Raw genomic sequence first — 27,442 nt, 5'->3', positions numbered from 1 at the left:
TCTTGCTGGGATTATCAAAGCTCTTGGCATAGAGCAGGCTCTCATTAGATTCTGATTTTCTTTCAATTGTGGTGTGGCTCCAGTGAAGGGGGATGTTGGGTTGAAGATACCTTGGGATTTTGAAATGGGCTCCTTGAAATGGGCAAGTGGTTTCTTCTCCCTGGGCCTCAGTTTTCCCATTTGTGCCATGATGGGATTAAATCAAATGATGTATTTGACTTCATTGATCCTCTGAGGCTGGAGTTAGTTGGGCCCAAAATTAGTTCAACAAATGAGACAGAGAGCACAGTTCCAGGAGGACAGTCATCTCATCGACCTCCCCTCTTTCTGCAGGAAGCCAGAGAAGGGTATCCAGTATCTGATCGAGCGGGGCTTCCTGTCAGACACACCGGTGGGAGTGGCTCACTTCATCCTGGAGCGGAAAGGCCTCAGCCGGCAGATGATAGGGGAATTCCTAGGGAACCGGCAGAAGCAGTTCAACAGAGACGTGTTGGAGTGAGGACCTCAGGATGGGGCAGACTGGGCCAGGGATTCCTGGAAAAGGACAGCAAGAGGGAGGAAGGGGGCAGCCTGTCCCTTTGGCACAGATAAGCTTTTCAAAACAGGATGAATAGACCTTCCTGCTCCCATACCCCATCTTCCCCAAAGGGGTCTGATCTTGCTTGGCCCTATTCCTAAAGTCTTCTGGGTGGCCCTGGGCAAGACATGCTCATCCTGTGGCCTATTTTGGGCCTCAGTTTTCCTGTCTCTGAAATGAGTGGCTTGATGGAAAGGACCTTTAGTGACCACATGCCTTGCCTCAATTTTCTGAGATGGATTCAATCTCAAACATTCCGTCCTCACGTGTACTTGCTTGGGCCACAGGTCCTGAATTTGGGAGTCTATCAATGGGGGTATTGGTCCATTTGAGCAGATCCAGGTGGGTCAGAGGTTTTCTGCAGAGGAACTGAAAGCACCACACCCCCTTCTCTGCTCCTTAGCTGTGTGGTGGATGAGATGGACTTCTCCTCCATGGATCTGGATGATGCACTCCGGAAGTTCCAGTCCCATATTCGGGTTCAGGGTGAGGCCCAGAAAGTGGAGCGACTCATCGAAGCCTTCAGGTGTGCCTGCCTCCCACTCACAAAGCTGCCCCTCCCTCCTGTGGGCATCGATGTACTATTTACAAGTCACTTCTCTGAGCCACATACTTTCTTGACCATAAAACAGAAATGATAAATCCTATCTTACAAGGCAATTATGAGGATCAGAGGTAGTGCACGTAAGGTATCTAGCTCAGCCCCAGGACAGGGGCATTCAATAAGTAACAACAACATCAGCAATAGTAGCTAACATTCACGGAGTGCTTACTAGGTATCAGGTGCTCTGAGCTGAGCACGTTAACGTGATTATTTCACCGAATCGTCACAACCATCTCATAAGGTAGGCGCTTCGATTGTTATTCTCATTTTACAGATGAGAAATCAGGAGTTTAAAACAAAAAGAAACTTAAAAAAAGAAAAAAAAAAAAGAGAAATCAGGAGTTTAGAGAGGTTAAGTAACTTGCCCAGAGTCATACAGGATTTGAACTTGTATGTGTCTGAGTCTACCCTTAACCATTTTACTCTGCCGTAAAGGCTTTGGAGATCAGATAGACCAGGGTCTAAATCCTGGCTCCGCCACTTTAGTGTATTTAGAAGAGAAACAGGAGTTGCTGAGCACTTGTTTCTCATAATGGGAGAAGGATTTGCTTTGCATTCAGAAATATCTGGGTTTTCATCCCGGCTTCACCATATACCAGCTCTATTACCTTGGGCAAGTTACCTCACCACTTTGAGCCTCAGTCACTTCATCTGTAAATTGGGACTGCCAGTAGCTTCCTTTCAGGATTATGATAGGATTACATGAAACAATGTACATAAACCCCCTGGAAGAGCTCTGCAAAAGGTGGCAATTGTGAGTTTTACATGCTGGTCTAGGGGAAACTCTGAAGAGGACAGACCCAGAGATCGAGGAAGTATTGCTTACAGGAAAGAGTTGGTGGTGCCAGACTGGGTGGATGGTGGGTAGGCAGAGATGGCTGGTTCCTGAATCTGGCTTTGACCCCTCCTGCCCTATAGCCAGCGGTACTGTGTCTGTAACCCAGCCCTCGTGCGCCAGTTCCGGAACCCAGACACCATTTTCATCCTTGCTTTTGCCATCATCCTCCTCAATACCGACATGTACAGTCCCAGCGTCAAGGCTGAACGAAAGATGAAACTAGATGACTTCATCAAGAACCTGAGAGGTGACTTCCCTATCAGCTTTTCCTGCCCTTCACCTGGGAAGGGAAACTGGGGGGTAAGGTGGGGAAGGATGCAGGATATCCCATCTGTTCCTTGGAACTTACTTTGTGTTGCTGTCACTTTCTGCCCTGGCTGGATGTTCCTAGGATATTCACTTATTAATTCTCTCAATTCGTCATTTGCCCACTGTACTGAGTATTTACTGCACTTCCACTGTGTACCAGGTTTCTAGGTCCTGGGGTTCAAGCAGTGAACACGATAAAGTCCTGACTCTTAGAACGCTTACTCTGATTCATTCATTCAGTCATTCACTTGTCCTTTCCTCACTCCCTCTTTCCCTCTCTTATTTATGCCCCCCTGAGGACTCATTTAATTATTTTGGGTACCTTTTCCTCTATTCATGCATTCATTTATCACTTGAACAAACAACCAGCCAGTCAGTCAACACTTAGCACTTAGTGTGTGCCAAGCCCCATGATGGGTGCCAAGGACAATGAAGGGGAGTCTGCCATAGTCCCTGTTCTGAGAGAGCTCCCCGTGTTGGGGAGAGGTTGACTTGTACCCAGATAACTAACATAAGGCAGAAAGTGAGCAGTGACATCAGAGAGGCTGAAAGTGCAGTCAGAGCTCAACAGAGGGAGAGCCCACCTCTACCTAGCTTCCCAGGGGGGCAGTATTTGTATTTTAAGGTGGGTCTTGACGGCATGGAGAAGGTGACACAATGGAGATAGAGAGCTTACCTAGCAGTGAGAATAACAAAGGCGCAGAGGCAGGAACATTTATTTTCTTTAGGGAACAATTGACGGCTGAATGCTCATGCCTGTAATCCCAGAACTTTGTGAGGTCAAGGCAGGTGGATCACATGAGGCCAGGAGTTCCAGACCAGCCTGGCCAATATGGGGAAACCCTATCTCTATAAAAATACAAAAATTAGCAGGCATGGAGGTGCATGCCTATAATAACAGCTACTTAGGAGGCTGAGGCAGGGGAATCACTTGAACCCGGGAGGCGGAGGTTGCAGTGAGCCAAGATTGCGCCACTGCACCCAGCCTGGGTGACAGAGCAAGACTCTGTCGAAGAAGAAGAAGGAGAAGAAGGAGAAGACGGAGAAGTGGAGGAAGAGGAAGAAGAAGAAAAACAATTGGGATGAGGTCACTGATGGGTTGAGAAGGTCCATTGCAACCAATATACGAGGGACTTGAATGCCAGATGAAAGGTGTCGCCTTGCTCTTTTTGCTTATTCTATTGATGTCGAGCCCTGCCTATCACCAAAGAGCAGCCTACTAAAAATGGTACAGATGTCAAGATTATTTAAACAGAAAAGAAAGAGGAAAATAGAGGCAAAGAAAAAAAAGCAAACTGAAAACAAGACGAATTGGCTGCCCATCGGGGTTTGCGCAGCTGAGGCTGCTATGGTAAGAAAGTCAGTGTGACGTAGGATGTTCCTTTAGCACCCGTCCAAGGAGGAGATGTTTCATTTCCAAGGGAGAAAACATTTTCTCTTTTTTTGTTTTCTGTTTTTCTTGTTTTTTATTTTTAGAGACAGAGTCTCACTCTGTCACCCAGGCTGGAGTGCAGTGATGTGATCACAGCTCACTGCAGCCTTGAACTCCTGGGCTCAAGTGATCCTCCCACCTCAGCCTCCTGAGTAGCTGGGACTACAGGCATGTGCCACCATGCCCAGCCAATTTTTAAATTTTTTGTAGAGACAGGATCTTCCCATGTTGCCCAGGCTGGTCTCAAACTCCTTGCTTCGATTCAGCCTCTGAAAGTGCTGGGATTACAGGTGTGAGCCTCCACAACCTGCAAAGAAAACATTTTCTCTAGCAGAGTATTTAGAGAGAAGAGTGAGTGGGTTTCACTCAGCAATCGAAGTGGAGAAGGATGGTGAACATGGGAAGACGGAGGTAGATCGGAGGCCATTTGGAGCTGTCTGCTAGAATCCTGCCATCATTCATTCATCCATTCTTTTTCCTTCTCTCTCTCAACATATGTGTGTGTGTGTGTGTATCTTTCTCCCCTCTAATTATTAAATAAATAAACAAATAAATGAAGGTAATACATAATTATTTCAGAAATTTTGAGAGATTCTGAAAATTAGAAAATTTCTTTTTATCACCCAAAGTTCGTCCCCTAGAGGCAATCATAGTTAATGTTTTGGTGCATTCTACTCTTTTCCCCCATGCATACATAACATTTTATATAGTTCAGATCATACCATACATGCAATTCATCTTACTCGTTCCACATCACTTGCTACTGTAATTTTCTCATGCTATTGAAATGTTTTTGTAAATGTCAAGTTTTTAATAGCTGTGCATTATTTTATTAAATGGATATACTATACTTACCTGTTCTTCTATTTTTTTAAATTTAGGTTGTTTCAAATTGTTCCCATAAGTAACACTTAGTATTCTTTTTTTTTTTTTGAGACAGGGTCTTGCTCTCTCCTTTTTTTTTTTGAGACAGAGTCTTGCTCTGTTGTTGTTACTGGAGTGCAGTGGTGCAATCACGGTTTGCTGCAACCTCCGCCTCCTGGGCTCAAGTGATCCTCCCACTTCAGCCTCCCAAGTAGCTGGGACCACAGGTGTGCGCCACCACACCCAGCTAATTTTTGCATTTTCTATAGAGATGGGATTTTGCCATGTTGCCCAGTTTGGTCTCGAACTCCTGGGCTCAAGCAATCCACCTGGCTCGGCCTTCCAAAGTGCTGGGATTACACCACGCCTGTCCTACATTCTTGTAGTACATACATCTTGCACATATTTCTGAGTAGTTCCTTAGGGTAGATTCCTAGAAGAGGAATCACTGGGTACTAACATTTAGGTTCTTGCCAAATTACCTTCCAAAAGAGTTATGTTACCATACATGCCTACTTCCCTGCACTTTTACTAGCACTGGATTTCATTTAAAATTATTTTTGCTTATTAGGAAGGCAAACAATAGTAACTGATTATTTTAATTACAGTGTATTTTGAGTTGTTGAAAAGAATTCACCCCGGGGAATATAGCAACTGGCTATTGCATTGAAGGACACCCTCCATTCCCTAAACCCAGCTGAGGGGCTAAGGGCACCCACTGACCCTCAGTCCTATCGTGGCCTGTGCCTGTGTGTAGAGGTTGTGGAGCACCCCTACCATGCAGTGCCCATAATTATGTGACATATCCCTGTGTTACTCCCTCCCCCAGGGGTTGACAATGGTGAAGACATCCCCAGAGACCTTCTGGTGGGCATCTACCAGCGCATCCAGGGGCGTGAACTGCGGACCAATGATGACCATGTGTCCCAGGTGCAGGCTGTGGAGCGCATGATTGTTGGAAAGAAACCGGTGAGTGCCTTGGGAGGCTGCAGAGGGGCCAGGGTTCGGGTCTGCCTCTGCCACTGAGTGGTAAGTCACTGCACCTCCCTGAGCCCCTTACCTGCAATACGGAGTGGGTGATAATGCATTCCTCAGAAGGTTGTGTTGCAGATTGAGTGACTCTGTGTGAATGCATCTAGCACATTCCAAGGCCCACAGTGGGTACTGTATAAATATTAGCATCCTTTTCACCTCGGGCTTTGCCTGTCCATCCCAAGTGAAGAGTCAAGCTAATGGTTAGCAGAAAACCAAAGCAAGAACACACTTTAGGCCGGGTGCAGTAGCTCATGCCTGTAATCCCAGCACTTTGGGAGGCTCTGGTAGGTGGATAACCTGAGGTCAGGAATTCCAGACCAGCCTGACCATCATAGTGAAACCATGTCTCTACTAAAAATACAAAAATTAGCCGGGTGTGGTGGTGCATGCCTGGAGTCCCAGCTACTCGAGAGGCTGAGGAGAATTGCTTGAACACAGGAGGTAGAGGTTGCAGTGAGCTGAGATCATGCTAACGCACTCCAGCCTGGAAGACAGAGCAAGACTCAGTCTCAAAAAAAAAAAAAAAGAACAGTCTTTAATGTTTAAGCCAACAAACATTTGTGGATGCTATTCCACTGAGCCCAGCATCTTACTGGGCACCAGAGACATAGACATGAATCAGATGTGGTCTCTGTCCTTGGGGGCACTCACAGACCAGTTAGAGTGTGAGACAAAGACACATATATTATAATACTTCTGCTTTATGATCCAGTTTAGGAGATGAGAAAGGAGAAAAAAGCCATTCTTAGCCTGGAAAAATCAGGGAAGTCTTCTTGGAAAAAATAATTTTGGAATTGATTTTTTTTTTTTTTTTGAGATGGAGTTTCACTCTGTCACCCAGGCTGGAGTGGAGTGGTATGATCTTGGCTCACTGCAATCTTCACCTCCTAGGTTCAAACAATTCTCCTGCTTCAGCCTCCTGAGTAGCTGGGATTGCAGGTGCCCATCACCAAGCCCAAACTAATTTTTGTGTTTTCAGTAGAGATGGGGTTTCACCATGTTGGCCAGGCTGGTCTCAAACTCCTGACCTCAGATGATCCGCCCGCCTCAGCCTCCCAAAGTGCTGGGATTACAGGTGTGAGCCACTGCACCCGGCCGGGATTGAAATTTGAAGAGGAGTTGAAATATGGCCATGCAGAGCTGGGCAAGAAAGACATTCCAGACAGAGGGACAAAGGCAAGGTAGCAGAAAAGCTTAGACCTTACTTGCTGACATCCCTTGTGTCAGAGTGACACACATGTATGAGAGGTAAACTTTCAGTTGAAAGTTAAGGTGCCAGGAGACCTGAAGCTGATGGGCTGGCCTTGCTGACACCTGTTTCTTCATGCCCATCTAGGTCCTGTCTCTCCCTCACCGTCGACTGGTTTGCTGCTGCCAGCTCTACGAGGTGCCAGATCCAAACCGCCCCCAGAGGCTAGGGTTGCATCAGCGGGAGGTCTTCCTCTTCAATGATCTCCTTGTGGTATGGGCACTGTGGGGGAGGAGATGGGAGGGAGATGGTGAGCTTGATTCCTGAGTCAGATGTGAACCACATTGATGTTGGTGTGTGGAGTGTGGTGGGTGCGGTGTTCTGCCATGCCATCTACATAGTCTCAGGCAAGACCCAGGACTTCTCTACCCCTCCTTTTCCTCAAAGATGCATTTGGAGGTAGTAACAGACACACAGGGGTAGAAAATATGAGGACCAAGGGAGATGACAGACTTACAACCTGGGAAGTGGTAGGAAATATCCCTGTCCACCTCAGTAGCCCATAGGGTTGAGGAAGGAGGGTGAATCTGCTACCCTGAGGGTCAGTCTGGAAACCTTCAGTAAACAAGATGCTTGAAGTGGGCTGGGTGGTGTGGCTCATGCTTACAGTCCCAGCACTTGGGAGGCCAAGGCAGGTGAATCACTTGAGCCCAGGAGTTAGACCAGCCTGGGCGACATGTCAAAATCCCGTCTCCACGAAAAATACAAAAATTAGCCGGGCGCAGTGGCGCATGCTTGTTGTCCCAGCTACTTAGGAGGCTGAGTCGGAAGGATCACTTGAGCCCGGGAGGTGGAGGTCGCAGTGTGCAGTGATTGCACCACTGCATTCCGACTTGGGCAACAGAGCCACACCCTGTCTCAAAATAAAAATAAAAACAATATTTAAAAAAAATGCTTGGTCCAGGTGCAATGGGTCACACCTATAATCCCAGCACTTTGGAAGACCAAAGTGGGTGGATCACCTGAGGTCAGGAGTTTGAGACCAGCCTGGCCAACATGGCGAAACCCTGTGTCTACTAAAAATACAAAAATTAGCTGAGTGTGGTGGTGCACGTCTGTAATCCCAGCTACTGTGGAGGCTGAGGCAGGAGAATCACTTGAACCTGAGAGGCAGAGGTTGCAGTGAGCAGAGATTATGCCGTTGCACTCCAGCCTAGGGGAAAAGAGCGAGACTCCATCTAAAAAAAAAATGCTTGAAGTGATTCTTAAAACTGAGCTCATTACTAGTAGAGATGTTTCTCTTTTAGAGATGGGACTCTTAGGACTCTGCAGTTTGGAAGGGACTTTCAGGGTCCAACTACCTAGGTGGCCTACTGGATGTATGACTACAGGGACACAAAGCCGCCTTCATCTAAGGCAGCTCTGACTGCTAGAATCTGTCTCCCCATGGGTTTCTTCCAACCATCTGCACTCCACCCGTGGGATCACGAAGAACAAGTGTTGTCTCTTTGCTGCAAGACAGCTTTCCAGGGATTTGAGGACAGCGGTCCTGTTCCCCCTGTGGTCTTCCCTCCTTTAGAGCAGGGTTTCTTAGTCTCAACACTGTTGACATTTGGGGCTGGATGATTCTTTGCGGGGATTGTCTTGTGCACTGTAAGATGTTTAGCAGGGTCCTGGTCTCTCCCTGTTAGGTGCCAGTAGCAACCCTTCAACCAAAAATGTCTCCAGTCATTGCTCTGTGTCCCCTGGGACAATATTGCCCGAAGTTGAGGATTGCTGCTTTAGCTGAAGTACTTCCATGCTCCTTCTGAGCCTTAGTTTCCTCCTCTGTGAAATGGACCCCTACCTCACAGGGTTGTCAGGAGGATGAAATGAAATAAGAGGTTGTATGTGGAATCGGCCTTACCCCAAGGAGGACCTGGCCCACACAATCAATGTGCAGACATCCCTCAGGTACTCACACTGGTGTGTGTCCAGCTCTATGCGAGGCACCGGGTATGCCAGGATGAATCAGGCTTAGTCCCTGTTCTCAGGAAGCTCACAGTCCAAAGGACCTAAAAAAGTGCTTTGTGTCATTGTTCACTCTAACCACCCTGAAATCAAAACATTTCCTTTTACGAGCCACTTGCAGACCACCTGAGATATTTGCAGCCTGCATTAGTTGAATCCAGAGTGCCCAAGTACTCGACAAAGACGTTGTGTTCTTGAGAGGAAGACTTCTTAACTCTCTATGTAGGTTCAGCAGAGATTGCCGTTAAGTGCAGGCTCCGGTGGGGCTGGGTGGCAGGTGGCAGAACCCAACAACCAGACTCCTGCCCTCCAGTCCAGCAGGGGGCGATCACACACTCAGAGGACTAGCATAGCCCCTGACAAACGAAAGGTACTGAATCGCCATTCTGGAGCTCAGAAAAGGGGTTTACAAATCTCTGTGGGATGTTGGAGCTGGCTTCCTGGAGGGAGCAGGATTCAGTTAGTTCCTGGAAATGTGGTAAAAAGTGGTGCATGGTCATTACATCAGGAACTTGCGTTTTCTTCCATGTCTCTCATTCTGTCCCTCAAGCTTCCATTCTCCCCAGCTTGTGGGTATGTGTGTTTTTGTGTGTATGTCTGTTAATGGGGTGGGAGGGGAGAGTGGTTACCAGAAATAGGTGCCACGTGGAAATTCCCCACCCAAAACCCTGCCTCTTTTCTTTTTCCCACCCCTGCCAAAGGTCACCAAAATTTTCCAGAAGAAGAAGATCTTGGTGACTTACAGCTTCCGTCAGTCTTTCCCGCTCGTGGAAATGCACATGCAGCTCTTCCAGAATTCATGTGAGTCCCTTCTTGGATCCTACCTCCTGAGAGTCTCCTTCATTCATACCAGCTCCAGTTTTTGGAGTCCCTTACAACAGGACTAAGGTTCTTCAAAGCACCTACTTGGTTCCAGGACGAGGGGCAGGGCAGGGTGGAGTATGACTTGGGTCTAGCCCCTGGTAAGCTCATGGTCTTGCAGAGAACCACACTGCGTGAGTTCTCTGGTGGGCCAAAGAGATGGTGATCACACTGTGCTCTGAAGGATGAACCAGGAGGAGCTTTGTTGGGTGGCATTCCAGGCAGCAGAAGCATTGTGAGTTGAGGCAGAGGTGAGGAGGAAAGGGTTTCGAGAGACCAATGCAGAATTCCGTGAGTTTACATCCTGCAGTATGGGGAGTAAGGGGGCCACGGCTACCAGGGGTTTGGGGGCTTTGGGCAAAGGGGAGCTGCTAAAGATGCTCAAGCAGAGAAGAGGCATGATCAGAGTTAGACAGTAGAAAAATTATTTCATAGGCGAGGTGTGGTGGCTCACACCTGTAATCCCAGCACTTTGGGAGGCCGAGGCAGGAGGATCACTTGAGCCCAGGAATTTGAGACCAGCCTGGGCAACATAGTGAGACTCCATCCCTACTGAAAATAAAAAAAATTATCTGCACATATGGTGTGTGCCCATGGTCCCAGCTATTTGGGAGGCTGAGGCAGAAGGATCACTTGAACCCAGGAGTTCAAGGCTGCAATGAGCCATGATGGCGCCACTGCACTCCAGCCTGGGTGACAGAGAGATGTTGTCTTAGAAAAAAAAGACCATGTTTGAGCCACCTTGCACCAATCCCAACAGAGGTGCCCTGTCTCTCCTTTCTCCACAGATTACCAGTTTGGGATCAAGTTGCTGTCTGCAGTACCTGGCGGGGAGCGAAAAGTCCTCATCATCTTCAATGCCCCTAGCCTCCAGGACCGGCTGCGCTTCACATCCGACCTGCGCGAGTCCATTGCAGAGGTGCAGGAGATGGAGAAATACCGTGTGGAGTGTGAGTAGCCCAGCCACATCTCCTCCCCGCTCTCCTGAAACAGTGCCCTGCAGAAACCAGGAATCCTATCCTCTGAGAATCTCAGAGTTGAGGGTTAGCTTGTCCCACCTTCTCATCCTCATTCCAAGAATTCCTCATCCTCTGCTTGAATACCTTCAGTGACAAGGGGCTCATTACCTCCCAGCCCATTAGTATCCCAAACTCTAATTATGAGCCAACTATTCCTTCTAGTGAAAGGTATCAGGGAGAAGAATCAGAGTATTGGAGGTAGAACTATAGTTTTAGATCCCAGGTACAATGCTACTCATTGTCTGGGTGAACTGGAGCAAATTGCCTAACCCACCAAGCCCCAGTTTCCATCCTACACAAAATTGGGGTAATGAAATCTCCTTCACAGAGTCATGGAGATGAAATGAGACAAGGTAGCCGAAATGTCCCAACACATCTTAGGTGTTCAAAAAATCTGTATTCCCTGTTCCACCCTCTCTCTTCCTCTGCCCACATATCAGTTCCTGAGCTGAGTCCCACTGGCCTATCCTCTCAAACCCCAGGGGCCATACCAAGTTATTTTGATCATATATATATATATATATATATATATATATATATATATATATATATAATGGAAAATAGTGATTACATCTCATTCCTCCCGATGCCCTCCAAGTTTTCTCTTCTCCAGGCTAAGCAGTCACAGTTAAGTAACATGGTGTTAAGGAGAAAGAGGCAGGCAGACAGAAAGAGAGAGACGAGGCGGCGGACAGCTCCTTGGTGAGGCCTTCACAGCTCCAGGGCCATTCTACTCTCAGCAAGGCAGGGACAGAAATTTCAGTTCACCAGATCCTTTGAGACCCTGGGGAAATCCTGAGAGAGGGATTAGCAGCCCAAGACGAGGGGAGGCCAGTAGACATGTGTTTCTATGAGCTCTGTGGGGAGGTGGGGCTGTAAGGAAGCCAGAAGCACCCAAGCTCTGGAATCAGGCAGACCTGCTTCCAGAATGTCAGCTCCGCCATTTCCAGCTGTATGACCCTGGGCAAGCTCTAAGACTTCTCGGATTCTCAGTTTCTTCCTCTGCACAATGTGGATGCTAATACTGACCTCAGAACTGTTGTGAGGATTGGGAGAGATCAAGTATGTGTAGCGCCCAGCATACTGCCTGGCACATAATAGAGAATTTGATTCCTGTCAGTTTTCTGCTCCTGCCCTTCCAGGAGCCCTTCTGCTCTGGAGCGAGGTATCTGAGAACTGAGCGAACTCTGGAAAGATTGCCCTTTGCCATAGGCTAGAAGGGCCTTCCTGTCCCTACTGTGAACCATCTGCCATGAAGCTCTATTTTGAAGGGCAGGGGTGCTTTGGGAGACCTGACTGCAAGAGGGCATGGGAGGGGAGAAGTCAGAAGGGTGAAAGGAGGGAAAGGGAACAGGGAGAGCAGGCACCAAGAGGAATGAAGGGAAGGCTGAGCAGGAAGGGAGGGTGCAAGATGGGAGCTGGGCACTGAGGGTGCTTCGGCGACAGAGCTGCAGTTGGCGGGGAGACAAGTGCTAGCCATCCAAGGGGCAAAACAGGAAGCCTGGGGACAGAGGGAGGCAGGAGGAAGGCGGAAGGAGGGCTAGGGTCAGTCAGATGGGCTCTCACTCCTATTCCTGACCTTTGCTCCCTGTCTTCCTGACTGCCACCCAGCGGAGCTAGAGAAGCAGAAAGGTATGATGCGGCCTAACGCCTCACAGCCTGGAGGGGCCAAGGACTCGGTGAATGGGACGATGGCCCGCAGTAGCCTGGAGGACACTTACGGGGCAGGCGATGGGCTCAAAAGGGGTGCACTCAGCAGTTCCCTGCGAGACCTCTCTGATGCAGGTAAGCCCTCTGGGCCCCTGCCCTGGCTGGGGAGACATGGAACCGGGTGTCCTCTTTGCCTCCTGTCACTGGTTGCCAGCCTTCCCTCCACCTGCCACACAGGCATGCACCCTGCCTTCACCCAGAGCCCTGGGCGCTGTGCCACAGGGGGCCTGTGAGCCAGGTCAGAGCAGGGGGAGCCCAGCGTTTGGGCCAGGGAGTGTGAAGTGGGGCCACAATCTCGGTCCCTCTCTGGCTGCTCCACCTCTCCTCCTCTTCTCCCTCTTCAGTCTCTCCTATACTGCCTCTCCTCCTTCTCCATCTTTTCCTCCTCTCTCTCCTCTTTCTCTACCTCTCCTCCTCCCCACCTCCCCCTCTTCAATGGGGGAAAGGGATAATGGGGTGTCTGTCCCCGGGAGGGGCCCAGGCCTGGTGCCCAGCTCTGGAGCCCAGCAGGGTAGGGAGTGGGGGTTGCTGCTCTGACGCTGGGCTCCTTGCTTGTGGGTGCAGGGAAGCGGGGGCGGCGTAACAGCGTGGGATCGCTGGACAGCACCATCGAAGTAAGTGCCAGCTCCTGCCCCACTCGTCCTCTGCATGAGCCCTGCCCCGGCTGGCCGTGGAGCCCCAGAGGAGGAGGGGACCTGTTGATCCCTGCTCTTCCCTGCTGGGAACCGTGCAGTTGCCTCCCCTCAGCCAACCACTCTCTCCATCTGTCCTCAACTCTGTCTGTCCTCATTCTGCCTGTCTCTCAGTCTGTCTTCCACTCTCCCGTGCCCCCTCTCAACCCCAGGGCCAACGGTGCGTAGGGATGCCCTTGGAGTTGGGCCATGAGAAGCTCTTACCTCCAAGTACTGCTCTTTGACCCTGGGCGAGTCACTCTGCCTCTCCGGGCCTAACCTTTTCCCCACCTGCAAAATGGGGATGAGGAGGAGGTGCCGCTAATTCCTCCTCTCCCAGCTGAGGCTCAGCTGAGATGTGGATGTGACAGTCGAGCTTTGCAAGCTGGGGAGCTCCACATACGTGTACAGGACCGTGATTTGGTTTTTGTTACAACTTGGGGTTCACTGTCTCCCCAGCTCTAGCCCTCAGGGATAGGGGTGGAATTTAGGGCTGAGGGTTTAGGGCGTCTAGCCTGGCCTGACTTCCCCCTCCCCACTTCCAGGGGTCTGTTATTAGCAGTCCACGCCCTCACCAGAGGATGCCACCTCCGCCCCCACCCCCACCGCCAGAGGAGTACAAGAGCCAGAGGCCCGTCTCCAACTCCTCATCCTTCCTGGGCTCTCTATTTGGAAGCAAGCGGGGCAAGGGGCCCTTCCAGATGCCACCACCGCCAACAGGCCAGGCCTCTGCCTCCTCTTCATCTGCTTCTTCCACGCACCACCACCACCACCACCACCACCACGGCCACAGCCATGGTGGCCTGGGGGTGCTGCCTGATGGGCAGTCTAAGCTCCAGGCTCTGCATGCCCAGTATTGCCAAGGACCGGGACCTGCCCCACCACCCTACCTCCCACCCCAGCAGCCCCCTCTTCCCCCACCTCCCCAGCAGCCCCCACCCTTGCCCCAGCTGGGCTCCATTCCGCCACCTCCCGCCTCAGCCCCACCTGTGGGGCCACATCGCCACTTCCACGCCCATGGCCCAGTCCCAGGGCCCCAACACTATACCTTGGGCCGGCCAGGCAGGGCTCCCAGACGGGGGGCTGGAGGACACCCTCAGTTTGCTCCACATGGCCGCCACCCACTGCACCAGCCCACATCCCCACTGCCCCTGTACAGTCCTGCCCCCCAGCACCCTCCAGCCCACAAACAGGGCCCCAAGCACTTCATCTTTAGCCACCACCCACAGATGATGCCAGCAGCGGGCGCAGCTGGGGGCCCAGGATCCCGGCCACCAGGGGGCTCCTACTCCCACCCCCACCACCCCCAGTCACCATTGTCACCGCACTCACCCATCCCACCCCATCCCTCCTACCCACCCCTCCCCCCACCTTCCCCCCACACCCCGCACTCACCCCTTCCGCCCACCTCCCCTCATGGCCCGCTGCACGCATCTGGGCCCCCTGGCACAACCAACCCCCCCAGTGCAAACCCCAAGGCCAAGCCAAGCCGGATCAGCACCGTGGTCTGATGAATGGAGAGAGTGAGCTGGGGAACAGGAAAGTCTGGGAAACCACAGGAGAGGGACCTTGTACCCTCCCTGCTTCCTCGGCTTTTTCAAAAATATATATACACATAGCAACGTCCTCCTCCCCATGTCCTCTCTGCCTTGGGACCCCTCCTCTCACCCCCAGCAGTTGCCATGGGGTTTCCTTCCAGATTCGAGGACCCTTGCCACTTGAAGCCTGGACTCAGGGTGCTCCAGCGCTGGGGAGTGGTGAGGGCCTTCCAGAGATTCTCGTTCTCTTTCTCCTGTTTTCTTCTTCCCCACCTTTCCCTGGAGATCTAACTCTGGCCTCAGAGCTCTAGGCCTGTGTGAATTCACTGTCAGCTCTGGCTGGCAGAGAAGGGCAGGTGTCCGGAGCTGTTGGGGCGAAGACTTCCCAGGGGCTCCTCTGGCTGTGTGGGGCTAGGAGAGCGCTCTGTAGAGTTGTGGCCAAACCTCAGCTGGCTCGGCCCTCTCTCTGACCTCAGGGCCTGGCCACACACCTCCATGTGTCTTTTTGCCTGCTGGAGGACACGGACCGTCGATGCACTTGGTGGGTGGGACCCTGCTTGTGCTGGCCCCATGCGGGGCTGTGCTTCCTCTCTCCAGCCAGTCTATGCCCTTTCTCCAGTAGGCCCCAGCCCAGACCTCTTTGGCTGCAGGAATTTGCCTTGCCCTGCAACGTTCTTATCCTGATCAAAGTCCAGACAGGTTTTGGGGGGTGCTCAGGTCTGGGATGAGAAGGGCACTGCCCTCCCTCACCCATATTGCATGCCCCCCCCATTCCCTTACACCTACCCCACCTACAACTGAAGACAATGCACTTTACAGATATCGCCCACACACACCTCGCTGGGGCAGGGCACCCAGCATCAGCCCTGGGGAGAGAGGCTCCCAGAGGGCCACCATGAGCCCAAGATGTCCTTCCTGAGGCAGAGATTGAAGCCATCCGAGCCGGGGCTGGGAGCCAGAATGCCTGAGTCCTTCTGTCCATCAGAATCTCCGCTGCCTCTCCAGCCCTTTTGCAGCCCTGTTTATTTATTATAAATATATTTTTTACAAGCCCCAGCTCCTCTTCTTGCCCTGCATATCCAGCTCCTTACTCAGCTCCTGCCTCCCTCTCCCCTCTCCACTATGGGCTGCAGTACAGACAGACGGACCCTGGCTGTATGAAGGGCCAGGGCCACTGGGGCTTGGGGGCGGGGGAGGATGGCAGTGGGAGGGGCTGTGTGGAGAGGAGCTGGGGTTCAGGCATTGTCTTTTTTTCCTTCTTGTATATAAGAATGTATATTTGATGCCTCATAAAAGACCTTGTGCTCACATCCTGCCTCTGCCTCCTACTTCTGTGCCCCCTCCCACTGTGGAGTCCATGGAGTGAGACCTTAGCCCAGGGAGGCAATGCGCTAATGGCAGAAATTCAGGCACCTGGGTGGATGAGATGTTTGGTTTCGGGGAGGTGGGTGTGAGGGAGGTTTTCCTATTTCATTTCATATAGTTTGCAGGACAGAGTGGCAAGAGTATGGGTTTTGGAGTTGATCCAGTTCACATCCCGGGTTTCCACTTCCTAGGCATATGAATTTGGGAAAGTCACCCTCTCTGAGCCTCAGTTTCCTCAGTGTAAAACGGGGTGATAAGTCATTGCCACATGGAGATATGATGACTCCAAGGGGTAATGGATGCCAAGCAGCCCGGGTGGAGCTGGGCAAGTTAGTTCCCTTGTCTTCCTTTCATAGGATGGATGCTTTCTTCCACTCTTGGGGCGTCTCCTCTCACCCTGGATGTGGCTGGTCTGGCCTGGCCTTGGAGCTCCTCCCTCCTCCCTGCAATGGCTGGCTACATTTCTATCCTTGAGGCTAGGGGAGTGACTTGGAAGGTATAGGGCTCCATAGGTTTTAAGTGCTCTGCATATATACTTAGGATGTTAGATAACAAAGAGCTGGACTCCCTTTCATTTACAGAGAAGGGGACAGGCCGAGAGAAGGGAAGAGTCTCTCCTGAGACCACTCAGCAAGTCAGGATGGGGTTTCCTGACTTCTAGCCTAGCCTCAGGGTCCTTTCCAATCCTCCCAAACCCCTTCCCTCCAAAACAGATGTGTTTCTGGCATCACTAGCCTAGTGCAGGAGAGGTGGGGTTGAGCCATGGTTCTTGGTTAGAGTCAGCAGAGTCCCCAGAAGCAGCATTCAGTCACTATTTTGCTGCCTTCCTAGAATCTGGAATGGCCCCTAAAAGGGAATGGTTTGGATGGCCCCACTCTTAGCAGCTCAGACCAATTCTTTGTTTTCTTCCTTAGATGCATGTTTAAAGGTGTCCCAGGAAGACAACTAGCAAAAGCAGTAGCTGGGGCCACCTATGCATTTGATGCTGCCTCATGGACTAAACTTGAGGGTTTGAAGAGCTTAGACCCATAGGGTCCTGAATCAAGTCCGATCAACATTTTTTAGTTTTCTTCTCTGCTGGACCAAGCTGCACTACCATTTCCCCACCTTCAGCTTGATTTTGGTTGCATTTTTCTAAAGCTCAGCTTTTAGCGCTCAAATCCTGGCTCAGTGACTTGCCTATGCTGCATTTGGCAAGTCACTTACCCCTTCAGAGCCTGGCCTTCCACCTGTAAGATGGGATAACAACTTTTCAGGACAGTTGTTAACAGATGCATGTGAAGTGCCTACCTCATGTCAGATACACAGTAAGCCACCTACAGAAACCACTTATCTTGACATGGGAGGTGTTCTGCAAGGTGGCCCATCCAATCTCTGTGGTCCTAACTCTCATTCCTCACCCACACGCTGGCCATCCACTTACTGTTCCCCAAAAATGCCTCTGTGTACCTTCCAAACTCAGTATTTTACTTGTGCCTTTCCCCCCTCCACAATACTCCCCCCAACATCCCTGATGAAGGTTTTCCCAACCCTTGCAATATGGGCTTGAAGAACCCATCCTTCGGCCGGGCATGGTGGCTCACACCTGTAATCTCAGCACTTTGGGAGGCTGAGGCGGGTGAATCACAAGGTCAAGAGACTGAGATCATCCTGGTCAACATGGTGAAACCCGGTCTCTACTAAAAAATGCAAAAATCAGCTGGGCATGGTGGCGCGTGCCTGTAGTCCCAGCTACTCCGGAGGCTGAGGCAGAAGAATTGCCTGAACCCAGGAGGCAGAGGTTGCGGTGAGCCAAGACCGCGCCATTGCACTCCAGCCTGGGCAACAAGAAAGAAAACTCTGTCTCAAAAAAAAAAAAAAAAAAAAGAACACATTCTTCACAAAATGTGCCTTTCATTACATTCTCTGAGATCCTTCCCCACCAGGCCTCAAGCAGTCCTCCCACCTCAGCCTCCCAAAGTGTTGGGACTGCAGGCATGAACCACTACACCCAGCCTGGGCACGTCTTAGTTAGATTTCCACTATAAGGGAGTGCTTTCCCTTCTATATTATTTATATTCTCATGGACTTAATGGTTGTCTGTTTTACTCAATGGGTTATATATAACCCATTAACATCATTCTTTATTTTGATGTTCAAAATGCCCCAGATTTGGCCAGTAGGAAGCTCTCTAAGCCCCTGTGTCCTGCGGCGCATCTCCATCTTTTTTTGAGCCCTTCCCTGTTTTCTAGCACCACAAGATGCTCCAGGCGCATGTTATACTTTCCCTGCTCCAGCCCCAGAATCAGCTGTTTTTCCCAAGGAGCCCTGCTTCTTTTTAGCAGAGAATGACATTTAGAAACCAAGATTTGGGCACTAGGTATTATTACAGCAATATTTTAAGAGCTTGCTCTTTTATTTTGTAAAAGTTTGAACATCCGTTGATGATTTTCAAGCTCCATCATTCCTTCTATATGATTTAGAATTCTACTTTGCCTTTTCTCTCACTTTATTTACTTATATCAATGTGGAGTCATGGATTTTTATTTTAACCAGTGAGTTATAATCCACTACTATCATAATTCATTTTGAATTAACATTATTTTGGATAAATCTTTTTATTATGTATATTAAGCACAAACTATACATCTATATTTCTCTACTATACATCTATATTTCTCTCTCTGTCTCTGTCTAATAGACCATGAATTCACACAGATACCTTGAGGAGGCTCTTTTAAGAGTCTAGGCTAGAGATAGTAAAAGGCTCACAGGAGTGGAAGATGGCGAGGGGGAGGGGATGGATTCTAGAGCTATTTAGGAATTAGAACCAACAGCTGAAACCTACTTCAGAACTGGAAGAGACTCTATTTTACAAATAAAAAAAGTGAGACACAAAGTTACTGTCACCCAGTCGATCCACAAAACATGAATGGGGTGAGTGTGTTTTCGAGCCCAGACAAGGCTCCCAGTCACTGCTCTGCACCAACTTCATGTCAGACCCAGGTAGATGGTGTCTCACGGGTGAATGGGTGAGGCCAAGCCAGCCCCCAGTCCAGGATGAGCTCCCTGATGTGTCCCAATTCTTAAATCCACAGTGCCCAGACTCCGGTTTGTCTCTAGCAAGACCCATGGCTTGGAAAAGAAATCTGTTTCCTGAATGCGTTACTACGTGGGGAACACTATCTGAGACTATTTTTAAGCAGAATTGTATGGCAGTCAGACAGACCTGGGTTTGAGTTCTGGCCCTGCCACTTACTAGCCATGTGACTTTAGTGAGTTTACACTTCTCTGAGCTTCAGTCTTCTTACCTGTAGGATGGGGATAACAATACCTACTTCATAGCACCTGGCCCTTGGTGAGTGGCATCTCTAATGATGATCATCTCTAATCCTCCTAACAACACTGTGAGGAACGGATTATTTAGCTTCATTATATAAAGGAGAAAATGAAGGCTCAGGGAGGTGAGGTACTTGGCAGATTTCAGTGGGTACATGCCAGCTCCAGGAAAATAGAAACTACATCTGTCTTGGTCACCATTATATTCCCAGTGCCCAGAAAATTGTCTGGTTCATAGTAGAAATTTAATAAATACTTGTAAATGAATAAATTCTATCTCACTGGCTTCAAAGACTATGTAATTTCTATTTGATCTTCCAGGACAGGGGGTGTGTCTGGATTAAAGACCTCAAAGAAGGCTGTAGGAAGCCTGTGTAGAGCTGAGACCCAAAATCTGACTTCCTGATTCCTGATTCCTGCTCTTTGTCCCTCCCTGAACTGCCTCTAGTTGGGAAGGCTGAACTTCCTTCAGTCTAGGATCTACCGTATTTTCCCACCTTCTAGGTTCTCCTTACCCTTCTCTGGACAGGCCTCTGCCTCCTTTTCATCTGCTTCTTCAACCCCCCACCCACCCACCACCACAATCACAGCTATGAAGGGTGCTGACCAATGGGCAATACAACCTCCAGGTCCTGCATGCCCATATTTCCAAGGACTGGGCCCTGCCCTGCCAACCTACCTCCCACCCCAGCAGCCTCCTCTTCCCCCACCTCCTCTATTCCTGGTGAGGGCAAACGACAGGAAGAGCATTTGACCAGAGTCAGCAACTTCCTGTGTAACATTGGGCAAGTTATTTAATCTTTCTAGAACTTGGTTCCTCATCTACAGACTGGGTAAATTCACCTACATCTTTCTGAAGACTGTTGCAAAGATTAAGGGAAATAATTGGTATGAACCAGTCAGGTAGACAATGAGATGCTTATCCATGTGAGAGGCTAGTGATATTAGCATCACTTTGCCTAGCTTTCCTGCTTCCTATCCAGACAGATGTTCAGTTGGATCATTCACCTGTGTTTCTGGTGGAGAGGAGCCGAGGTTTCCCCTGGCACCTAGAAAGCTAGAAAGATATCACTTAATATCTGTGTTACTTGGGACAAGTCTCCACATAAGCCAAGTGGGGATAAAGATCTTGAATATTTAAGGTAATATAAGGATTCAGGTGATAAAAAATACAAAAGCACTACACAATGTCTGACACAAAGGAGATTCTTAATGAGTTTTGGCATATTGGTTGTTGACTCTCAGAAATAAAAATAACAGCTACCAGATACTGAGGGCTGGCTATGTGCCAAGTACTGTATAACAATTCTGCAAGGTATGTATTATCCCCATTTCTGTTACAGAAGTTGGGACTTTTTCAAGGTTATAAACTAGAAAGCGGCAGAGCTGGTGGGACTGCAAGGCATGACTCTTTGAGCCCAGGGTGTAAGCTCTTACCTGTGTGCCCTGTTCCCTCAGCTAGGATGTCCTTAGCTCAGTCTTGAAGTAGGCAGGATGGACCTAATTAGCACAGTATCTGATTTTGTTTTTGTTTTTTTTTTTTTTTGAGACGGAGTTTCGCTCTTGTTACCCAGGCTGGAGTGCAATGGCGCGATCTTGGCTCACCGCAACCTCCGCTTCCTGGGTTCAGGCAATTCTCCTGCCTCAGCCTCCGGAGTAGCTGGGATTACAGGCACGCACCACCATGCCCAGCTAATTTTTTGTATTTTTAGTAGAGACGGGGTTTCACCATGTTGACCAGGATGGTCTCGATCTCTTGACCTCGTGATCCATCCACCTCGGCCTCCCAAAGTGCTGGGATTACAGGCTTGAGCCACCGTGCCAGGCCCAGTATCTCATTAAGAACAGTTAACTGCTTGAAGGAATGACACTCCCTACCCACCTCAAGCTTATAGTGGACATTTAATATGTTAAACAGGAAATGTTAGCAAAAAGTATGCAGATTTTTCAGTCAATATATACTAAGGACATTTGTTCATTTGCTTTTGTTTACTCAACATTCTTTTACTGGTTAACATGTGAAGTGCTAAGGATGTATAAGGCCACGTTTTCCCTGCCCCTAAGGAATTCATAGTCTGAAGGGAGAAAACAAAAGCACTTAATCGGCATGTACACAAGTACTCAAATATGTGTACAGTAGGTGCTCAAATTATATGCAGTAGGTCCACAGCTGATGAATGACATAGATGATCCTCCAATCAGTAGATTTCTCATATATGTATACAAAGTACTGGTTTGATACTTATTCAAAGTACTGTAGTTGCAATGTACCTATTCAGAAACTGCTCAAGGAATATGCACACGATAGGACCAAATGTACATAGAGTGGGTACCAAATGCACAAGGGCTATACAGAATAAATACAATCGAAGTACACAAATGTTTGGTAAGTACACTGCAGGCTCACAAATGGGCAAACAGGTGTTTTACGCAGTAGGCACTGAATAAATACGCCATTGCTAAACATCCATAGTTAAAATATAAACACACAGGCTTATTTTGTAGGAGTATATGCCACAAATGTGTACACGGTAAAAGTGAATACAGAACAGTTGAAAGCAGTTATTAAAATGCTGACTACCAGTGACTTTGGGGGATAAGAATGGAAACCCCATTTCTCTACTTGTAATCTTGGATGAAATAAAGATTTCCTTCATTTACTTGGGCCCCAGGATTCTAAAAGTCCATAATCCCCGGGGAGTAAGCAGCTGCCTTCCTTCCTTATTTCAAAGCCCGAGAGGTGTCAGTGTCTAGAGCTGGAGCCTAGTACATCTTCCCCCCAATCCCGTGGGCTAGCAGAAGGGGTCCTTTGCAATCAGGCTCCCAAAGCCGCCTTCCGAGGCCCACACAGGCAAGACCAGGGAGAAAAGACAGAGAACGCTGGGGCGGGGCTAGCGTAGCAACCAGGTTGAGGTTTGCGAGGGAGTGCCGGTTTAGTTCCACCACCCACGGACACCAGCTCCTCTTCCGGTCTGTCTCCATAACGCGCATGCGCATCACTGGCCTTTAAACGTGCACCGCCGGTCCATCCGGAAAGAGGAACCGGCAGACTAATTACAATCTTGTTCCTCCGCTGTTGCAATGAACTATTTTCCCTCAGTCGAGGGTGGCACTTTTGAGTAACCCCTTCCAAATAGAAATCCATACCAGCCTATTTAGCTCAGTCTCCACTATATGAAGGTTTCCTAGGGCTTGGTGTGACGCAAGGCATACGAGGCTCGGAAGGACACCCTGCGGAAGGATCCGGTTTGTTGTGGTGTGGGGAGGGGGGGGAGACGCTGACAAACCAAGATGGCGGCGGCGGCGATGAAGGCCGCGGCGTTTGGGAGGTAACTGGTGGCGAAGGCTGCGGTAGTGGGGAGGCAACAGCGCAGTTTGGAAGAAACGGAGCAGAACGAAGAGGTGGTAGCAGTAGCATCAGCCTGAGACTCTCAGAGCACGACAGCTACACGCCCCCCTAGGCCCTCGGCGGGCGGCGGCTGCCCCGCTTAGGGCCTAGCCTCCGAGCATTGCCTCGGTTTCAAATAGCGGCGGCGCCATGAGTCCTTAAGGGCGGTCCAAGCCCTCCTGATCCCTGGCCCAGACCTCGGGCCCACCATGGATCCGGGGTCCGACGATTTTCTGCCGCCCCCGGAGTGCCCGGTGTTCGAGCCTAGCTGGGCTGAGTTCCGAGACCCTCTTGGCTACATTGCCAAGATCAGGCCCATCGCAGAGAAGTCGGGCATTTGCAAGATCCGCCCACCCGCGGTAAGCCCCGGGGCCGGTTTTCGCCGGCGGCGAGGCGGGGAAGTCTGGGGCGGAGGGCAGCTCGAGGTGGGGAGAGGGGGTGGCTGGGACCGTTGTGGATGCGGCGCGTATCGGAAAAAGATGTTGGGCCAGGGGATCCTCTTGTGGTGTGAGGCCCACAGGTGACCTGGAGTCAGAGATCCACCCCCACCCCCCTTCTTCAGAATCACTCCAGGTTTAAGACAGGGATTCCTAGTGGGACGGGGAGAGTTCCCAGAGAGGCACCCCGCACATCTCAGTTAACCCGGGCCTCTTACGTTGAGGCTGTAAAAATAAGGCGTTTCTCCAGTCTGTTGTCATCACTTCCCTTAAGGCAGGCAGCATGGTATAGTATTAATAGAAAATTCGCAGACCTGAAGGGAGACAGATTTGAGTTCAGAACTCCACTTTGAAGCTTAGCAGCTGTGTGACCTTGGGAAAGTAGAAGTAATCTCTCTGAGCCTGTAAAATGGGTCCCAGGAATGGTTATTTAGAGGATGGGATTAAACTAGGTAGCGTCTGTGTGTAGTAGGCACTAGAAAAGTGGTAATTATTGTGACTATGAGGGTGTTTGATGTGGTCATTGGTTTATTCCTACGTAGGTTGACTCATATTTACTCATACCCTGCTAGGCCAATTCATCTGTGATAATATCCTGGCCTGCTGGACCAGTCAGGAAATCAGTCTCACAGGGATTGCTCTGTCTCCCTTAAGGTGGATTCAGGGAATTGTCCCCTTCTTTTCCTTGTTGAAGGCTTTTTCTGCACATCATCCCCCAGACTTGAGTTCTATGGAGATGTTTGGACCTGTCAGCTTGGTGGTGGGGTGTGAGTCCTTCTCAGAAGATTTCTACTCTGCTCTGGTCCAGGATGTAGGAGATCCCAGAGAATAGGGCACTCTTGGGCCCCAGCACAGAATGGAGCCATGGAATTCCGTCCCCTTTGGAACATGATTCCCAGGGGTCAACAAAGGCCATAGCTTTCCTCCTAGGCCTGGCTTCAGGCTAGAAGTCCCCCAAGGGCTATGGCAAGCTGCTGCCTTGCTGGCGTGGTGGAAAAATGATGATAACGTTATTCAGTGATCACTTGGGATTCCAAGGGCAGAAATTGAGCTGTGCTGAAAAAGGGTGTTTTTGAGTGGGTGTTTCCTGGCTGAAATTGAATAGGAAGCTTTATTCCCACCTGAGGAGGGCACCACAGTTCTCCTTATCCAATTTAGTGCTTTCTGGTGCTCAGCCACATATCTAGGATGGTTTCAGATAGATCCTCTAGGAGGTGTTGGGTAAACTAATATCTTCCTTGTTGGAGCCTCCACAGATCTCTGAGGTATCCTTGTCCATGGTGAGGGAGTGGCAGTAGGTAGAGGAGTCAGGAAGGCTAGTGGAAGGGAGAGGCTGGAGTCCTGGGCAGCCTCAGGGAGGCACTCCCTGAAGTGGTTGGGCAAGCCTGTGGGAAAAAGAGGCATAGCTAACATAGTGGGTAGTTGAGATCTGAATTCCTTTTTTCTATCTTGGACTGACTTAGGCTGGCCTTGTGCAGGTGTTATTACCCTGCTGCTTTTGGGGAACCAGAAAGGGGAAGAGTGACATGTCACAGGTGTGTGTGGCCAGCAGGAGGCCATCCTTTGTTATGCTTCTTTTCACTGCTCAACAGTGTGCTTCCCTCTAATCCAGGACAGACCTGGCATTAGAGGGAGCCTGATTTTGTTTTGTCCTTCTCTAGGGCGGCTTCTAGGCCACCTTTAGTCAGCTGGCCTTCTTCTGGTTGAAGTTTGAAGTACTCGCTCAAGTGATGCTTGGGCCCAGGGTGGGAACCTGTATATGGGTGGGTGCCTGGAAATTGGAGGTTTGCCGGAGGAAGGATGGTTTGGGGCCTAAGTTGCTAGGCAGGTGACTGCTACACTTGGGAAAGATGGGTGGGAGGAGAGTGTGGGTACCCTGAGTAGACCCAGGGGAGTTTGGAAGGATCTTGCTTTCTTCATCAGGTAGCCAGCCTTTTTTATCACGGCGTCCTGATAATACCAACATACTGAACATTTGGCATACAGTAGTCTGGAAATGAAGGCAGGCAGTTTGCAGGGCCCTCCCAGGTATCTGTTGCATCCATGGCTCCTGCTGTAGCATTCCAGGGCTGCCATTTCCTGTCAGGTGCTGATGTTGCTTTGTTTGTCTAGAACTTGATTCAGCAGAAAAGAAGGGTACCCGGAGTTTTGGGTTTGAGCACCTTTTTACCTGGGTTACCTGTGCTGAGGGGAGTTCCCTATCCTGATGAGAGGCAAGAGGGCATGGGGAGCTTGTCTGGATTTGAGCCATACCATTTTGGACTGCCTTTTTTTTTTTTTTTTTTGCCCCTGCTTACTGAGCACCAGATGTTTGCCACCTGCTTTGGCTGGTAGGGGAAGGGGAGTGTGGTCTGTGTATGCATGGAAGTATGAGTACTCTGGCCGATATTCGAAAAGTGTGTGTGCAGAAGAGGTCAACAGTTTTCCTTCTCTTTTACTATCCCCCCGCTTCCATATGTATGCATGTATGTTTGAACACTGATGTCTGGTGTAGTGCAAAGGCCTTGGATCAGAGGTCAGAAGATGTGGGTTCTTGGCTCCACCACTAACTCAGCATGTAATTTTGGAAATTTCACTTATTTTCTCTGTGCCTCACTTTCCCTATCTATAAAATCAGAGCATTGGTTTAGGTTACTTTAGGTTCATTTTCCCACCCCAGCAGGAGCCAGGGCTCTGGGAAGGAGAGGACTGCATAGGAGGTTGGAAAGGGATGTTAGGGAGCGTGTTCTTCACATCTGACCTTTGGGCAAGGCAGAACAAGCTCCACCTTGGCAGGGCAGGGTTTCTCCCACTTTCATGATCTTTTCCTGACTTCCCTTACCAAATCCTCCCATTCTTTGCCACTGAAGTCAGGCATCCCAGTACACCACCCCCTGGACTTCCTCCCCTGCCTCTTCCTGTACTAGGCAGGTGTATGAGAGGATCCACAGGAAGCCCTCCAGACTGGGTGAGTGATATACTTGCTCCCTGTTCCTGCAGTGTCTATCTCAGGCTCTTTAAACTGAGAGAACAAACATTAAAGGCCCAAACCTTTACATCCTGCCAGAATCGGAGCTGAGCTGCCCTGCATGTGTATTGTGAGGGTGGTCAGCCTTAGATGTCAAGTCAACAATGACTCCTTTGAATAACATTTTCATTTGAAAACTAGTTTTAATTTTCCATATTGGTCTTGTGAGGAAGCCAGGGCTAGAGTTCATATTCCCACCTTACAGATGAGAAAACAGGTTCAGAAAGCTAAAATCTCATAGCTAGTAAGTAGCAGAGCTAGAACATGAACCCATATCTTCTGACTCTAGATCCTGTGTGCTTTCCAGTACTCCCAGGACTGTGTGTCCTATAGCACATCCCTAGGGGATTAGAAATTAAATATGGGTGTGGAGAAGGTTTAAGGTCAACAAAACAGAGGTTCCATCTCTTAATTTCTTGAAATTCTGGCACTGTACTGTTGGGTGGGACTGGAGAAGTTTCCTAGGGCCTGTGCATGGGGCCTTGGGTGTGGACTTGAGGGGCTGCTAGACTCTTGTGAGTTCTGGGGGGATGTGAGGGTGGGTGGATGGGTAGGATGTTTGCAGGTAAAGGATCTGGAGTGGCTAGAGGTCTGGGAAGGTGCGAATAGGATTCTGAGCTGCTTTTGGTGCCTTCTGGTCTTATACAATGGTGAGATAACTCAAGTCTCTTTCCCCTCTCAATCCTCTTAGGACTGGCAGCCACCCTTTGCTGTGGAAGTGGACAACTTCAGGTTTACCCCTCGAATCCAGAGGCTGAATGAACTAGAGGTGAGAAGACTAGGAGCTGGTGGCGGGGTTGGGAAAATGGATACCTGAGCTCTAATCCCACTTCCTTATAGTTTCTCTGGCTGAGGTACTTTACCTAGCTAGGTCTTTATTCTCTCCCCTCTGAAATTGCATTACTGTAGTGTGCCCAGGGCATGGAAGAAGCTTTAGAGCTCTAAATATGACCAAGAGCCCGGGCATTTAGCATTTGTGATTTGATAGCCTGAAGGCTGGGGACGTATATCTCACAAAGGTCTGTTAGTTCTGAAGCTCCCCTGTGAACTAGCCTACCCTAGCTGAGTCAACAAAAAGGAAATATGGAGTTGGCTGATATGCTTTCTTCCTTGGCCAGCTGAATGTGGCTTCATATATACAATTCGTCCACAGACCTATGCTTTCTACTTTCCTTCCATGGGTGCTTGGTAGGGTGGCAGTTGAGATAGATGGGCAGAACAACACAAGAACTGGTCTCTGTGGAGGCTGGAATGATTAGAGACTTGGAGA

At 49.7% G+C, this 27,442-nt stretch overlaps 2 protein-coding genes across 31 annotated transcripts in view; both read left to right on the top strand.

Moving 5' to 3' along the window:
- The window catches only part of IQSEC2 (IQ motif and Sec7 domain ArfGEF 2), an 88,010-nt gene extending 72,043 nt beyond the window's left edge, over window positions 1-15,967 (top strand). For 6 of the 12 annotated variants that reach the window (XM_035289738.3, XM_035289737.3, XM_054251514.2 and 3 more), the window contains 10 exons: window positions 334-495; window positions 981-1,103; window positions 2,100-2,266; window positions 5,454-5,593; window positions 6,996-7,121; window positions 9,560-9,659; window positions 10,508-10,669; window positions 12,350-12,523; window positions 13,013-13,062; window positions 13,665-15,967. In XM_035289738.3, the coding sequence (XP_035145629.1) occupies window positions 334-495; window positions 981-1,103; window positions 2,100-2,266; window positions 5,454-5,593; window positions 6,996-7,121; window positions 9,560-9,659; window positions 10,508-10,669; window positions 12,350-12,523; window positions 13,013-13,062; window positions 13,665-14,630 (2,170 nt within the window). In that variant the 3' untranslated portion in view covers window positions 14,631-15,967. The remainder of the gene's footprint in view (window positions 1-333; window positions 496-980; window positions 1,104-2,099; window positions 2,267-5,453; window positions 5,594-6,995; window positions 7,122-9,559; window positions 9,660-10,507; window positions 10,670-12,349; window positions 12,524-13,012; window positions 13,063-13,664) is intronic. The other 6 variants (XM_054251515.2, XM_078363982.1, XM_078363984.1 and 3 more) reach the window with 2 other exon arrangements.
- Window positions 15,968-22,620: 6,653 nt separating this feature from the next.
- KDM5C (lysine demethylase 5C) overlaps window positions 22,621-27,442 on the top strand; it is a 49,999-nt gene continuing 45,177 nt past the window's right edge. For all 19 annotated transcript variants that reach the window (XM_078363981.1, XM_078363978.1, XM_078363980.1 and 16 more), the window contains exons 1-2: window positions 22,621-23,087; window positions 26,864-26,941. In XM_078363981.1, coding sequence (XP_078220107.1) covers window positions 22,938-23,087; window positions 26,864-26,941 — 228 coding nt within the window. In that variant the 5' untranslated portion in view covers window positions 22,621-22,937. The remainder of the gene's footprint in view (window positions 23,088-26,863; window positions 26,942-27,442) is intronic.

Source organism: Callithrix jacchus, chromosome X (assembly GCF_049354715.1).
Source record: "Callithrix jacchus isolate 240 chromosome X, calJac240_pri, whole genome shotgun sequence".
NCBI lineage: Eukaryota > Metazoa > Chordata > Mammalia > Primates > Cebidae > Callithrix > Callithrix jacchus.
This window is presented reverse-complemented; position numbering and strand designations above follow the sequence as displayed.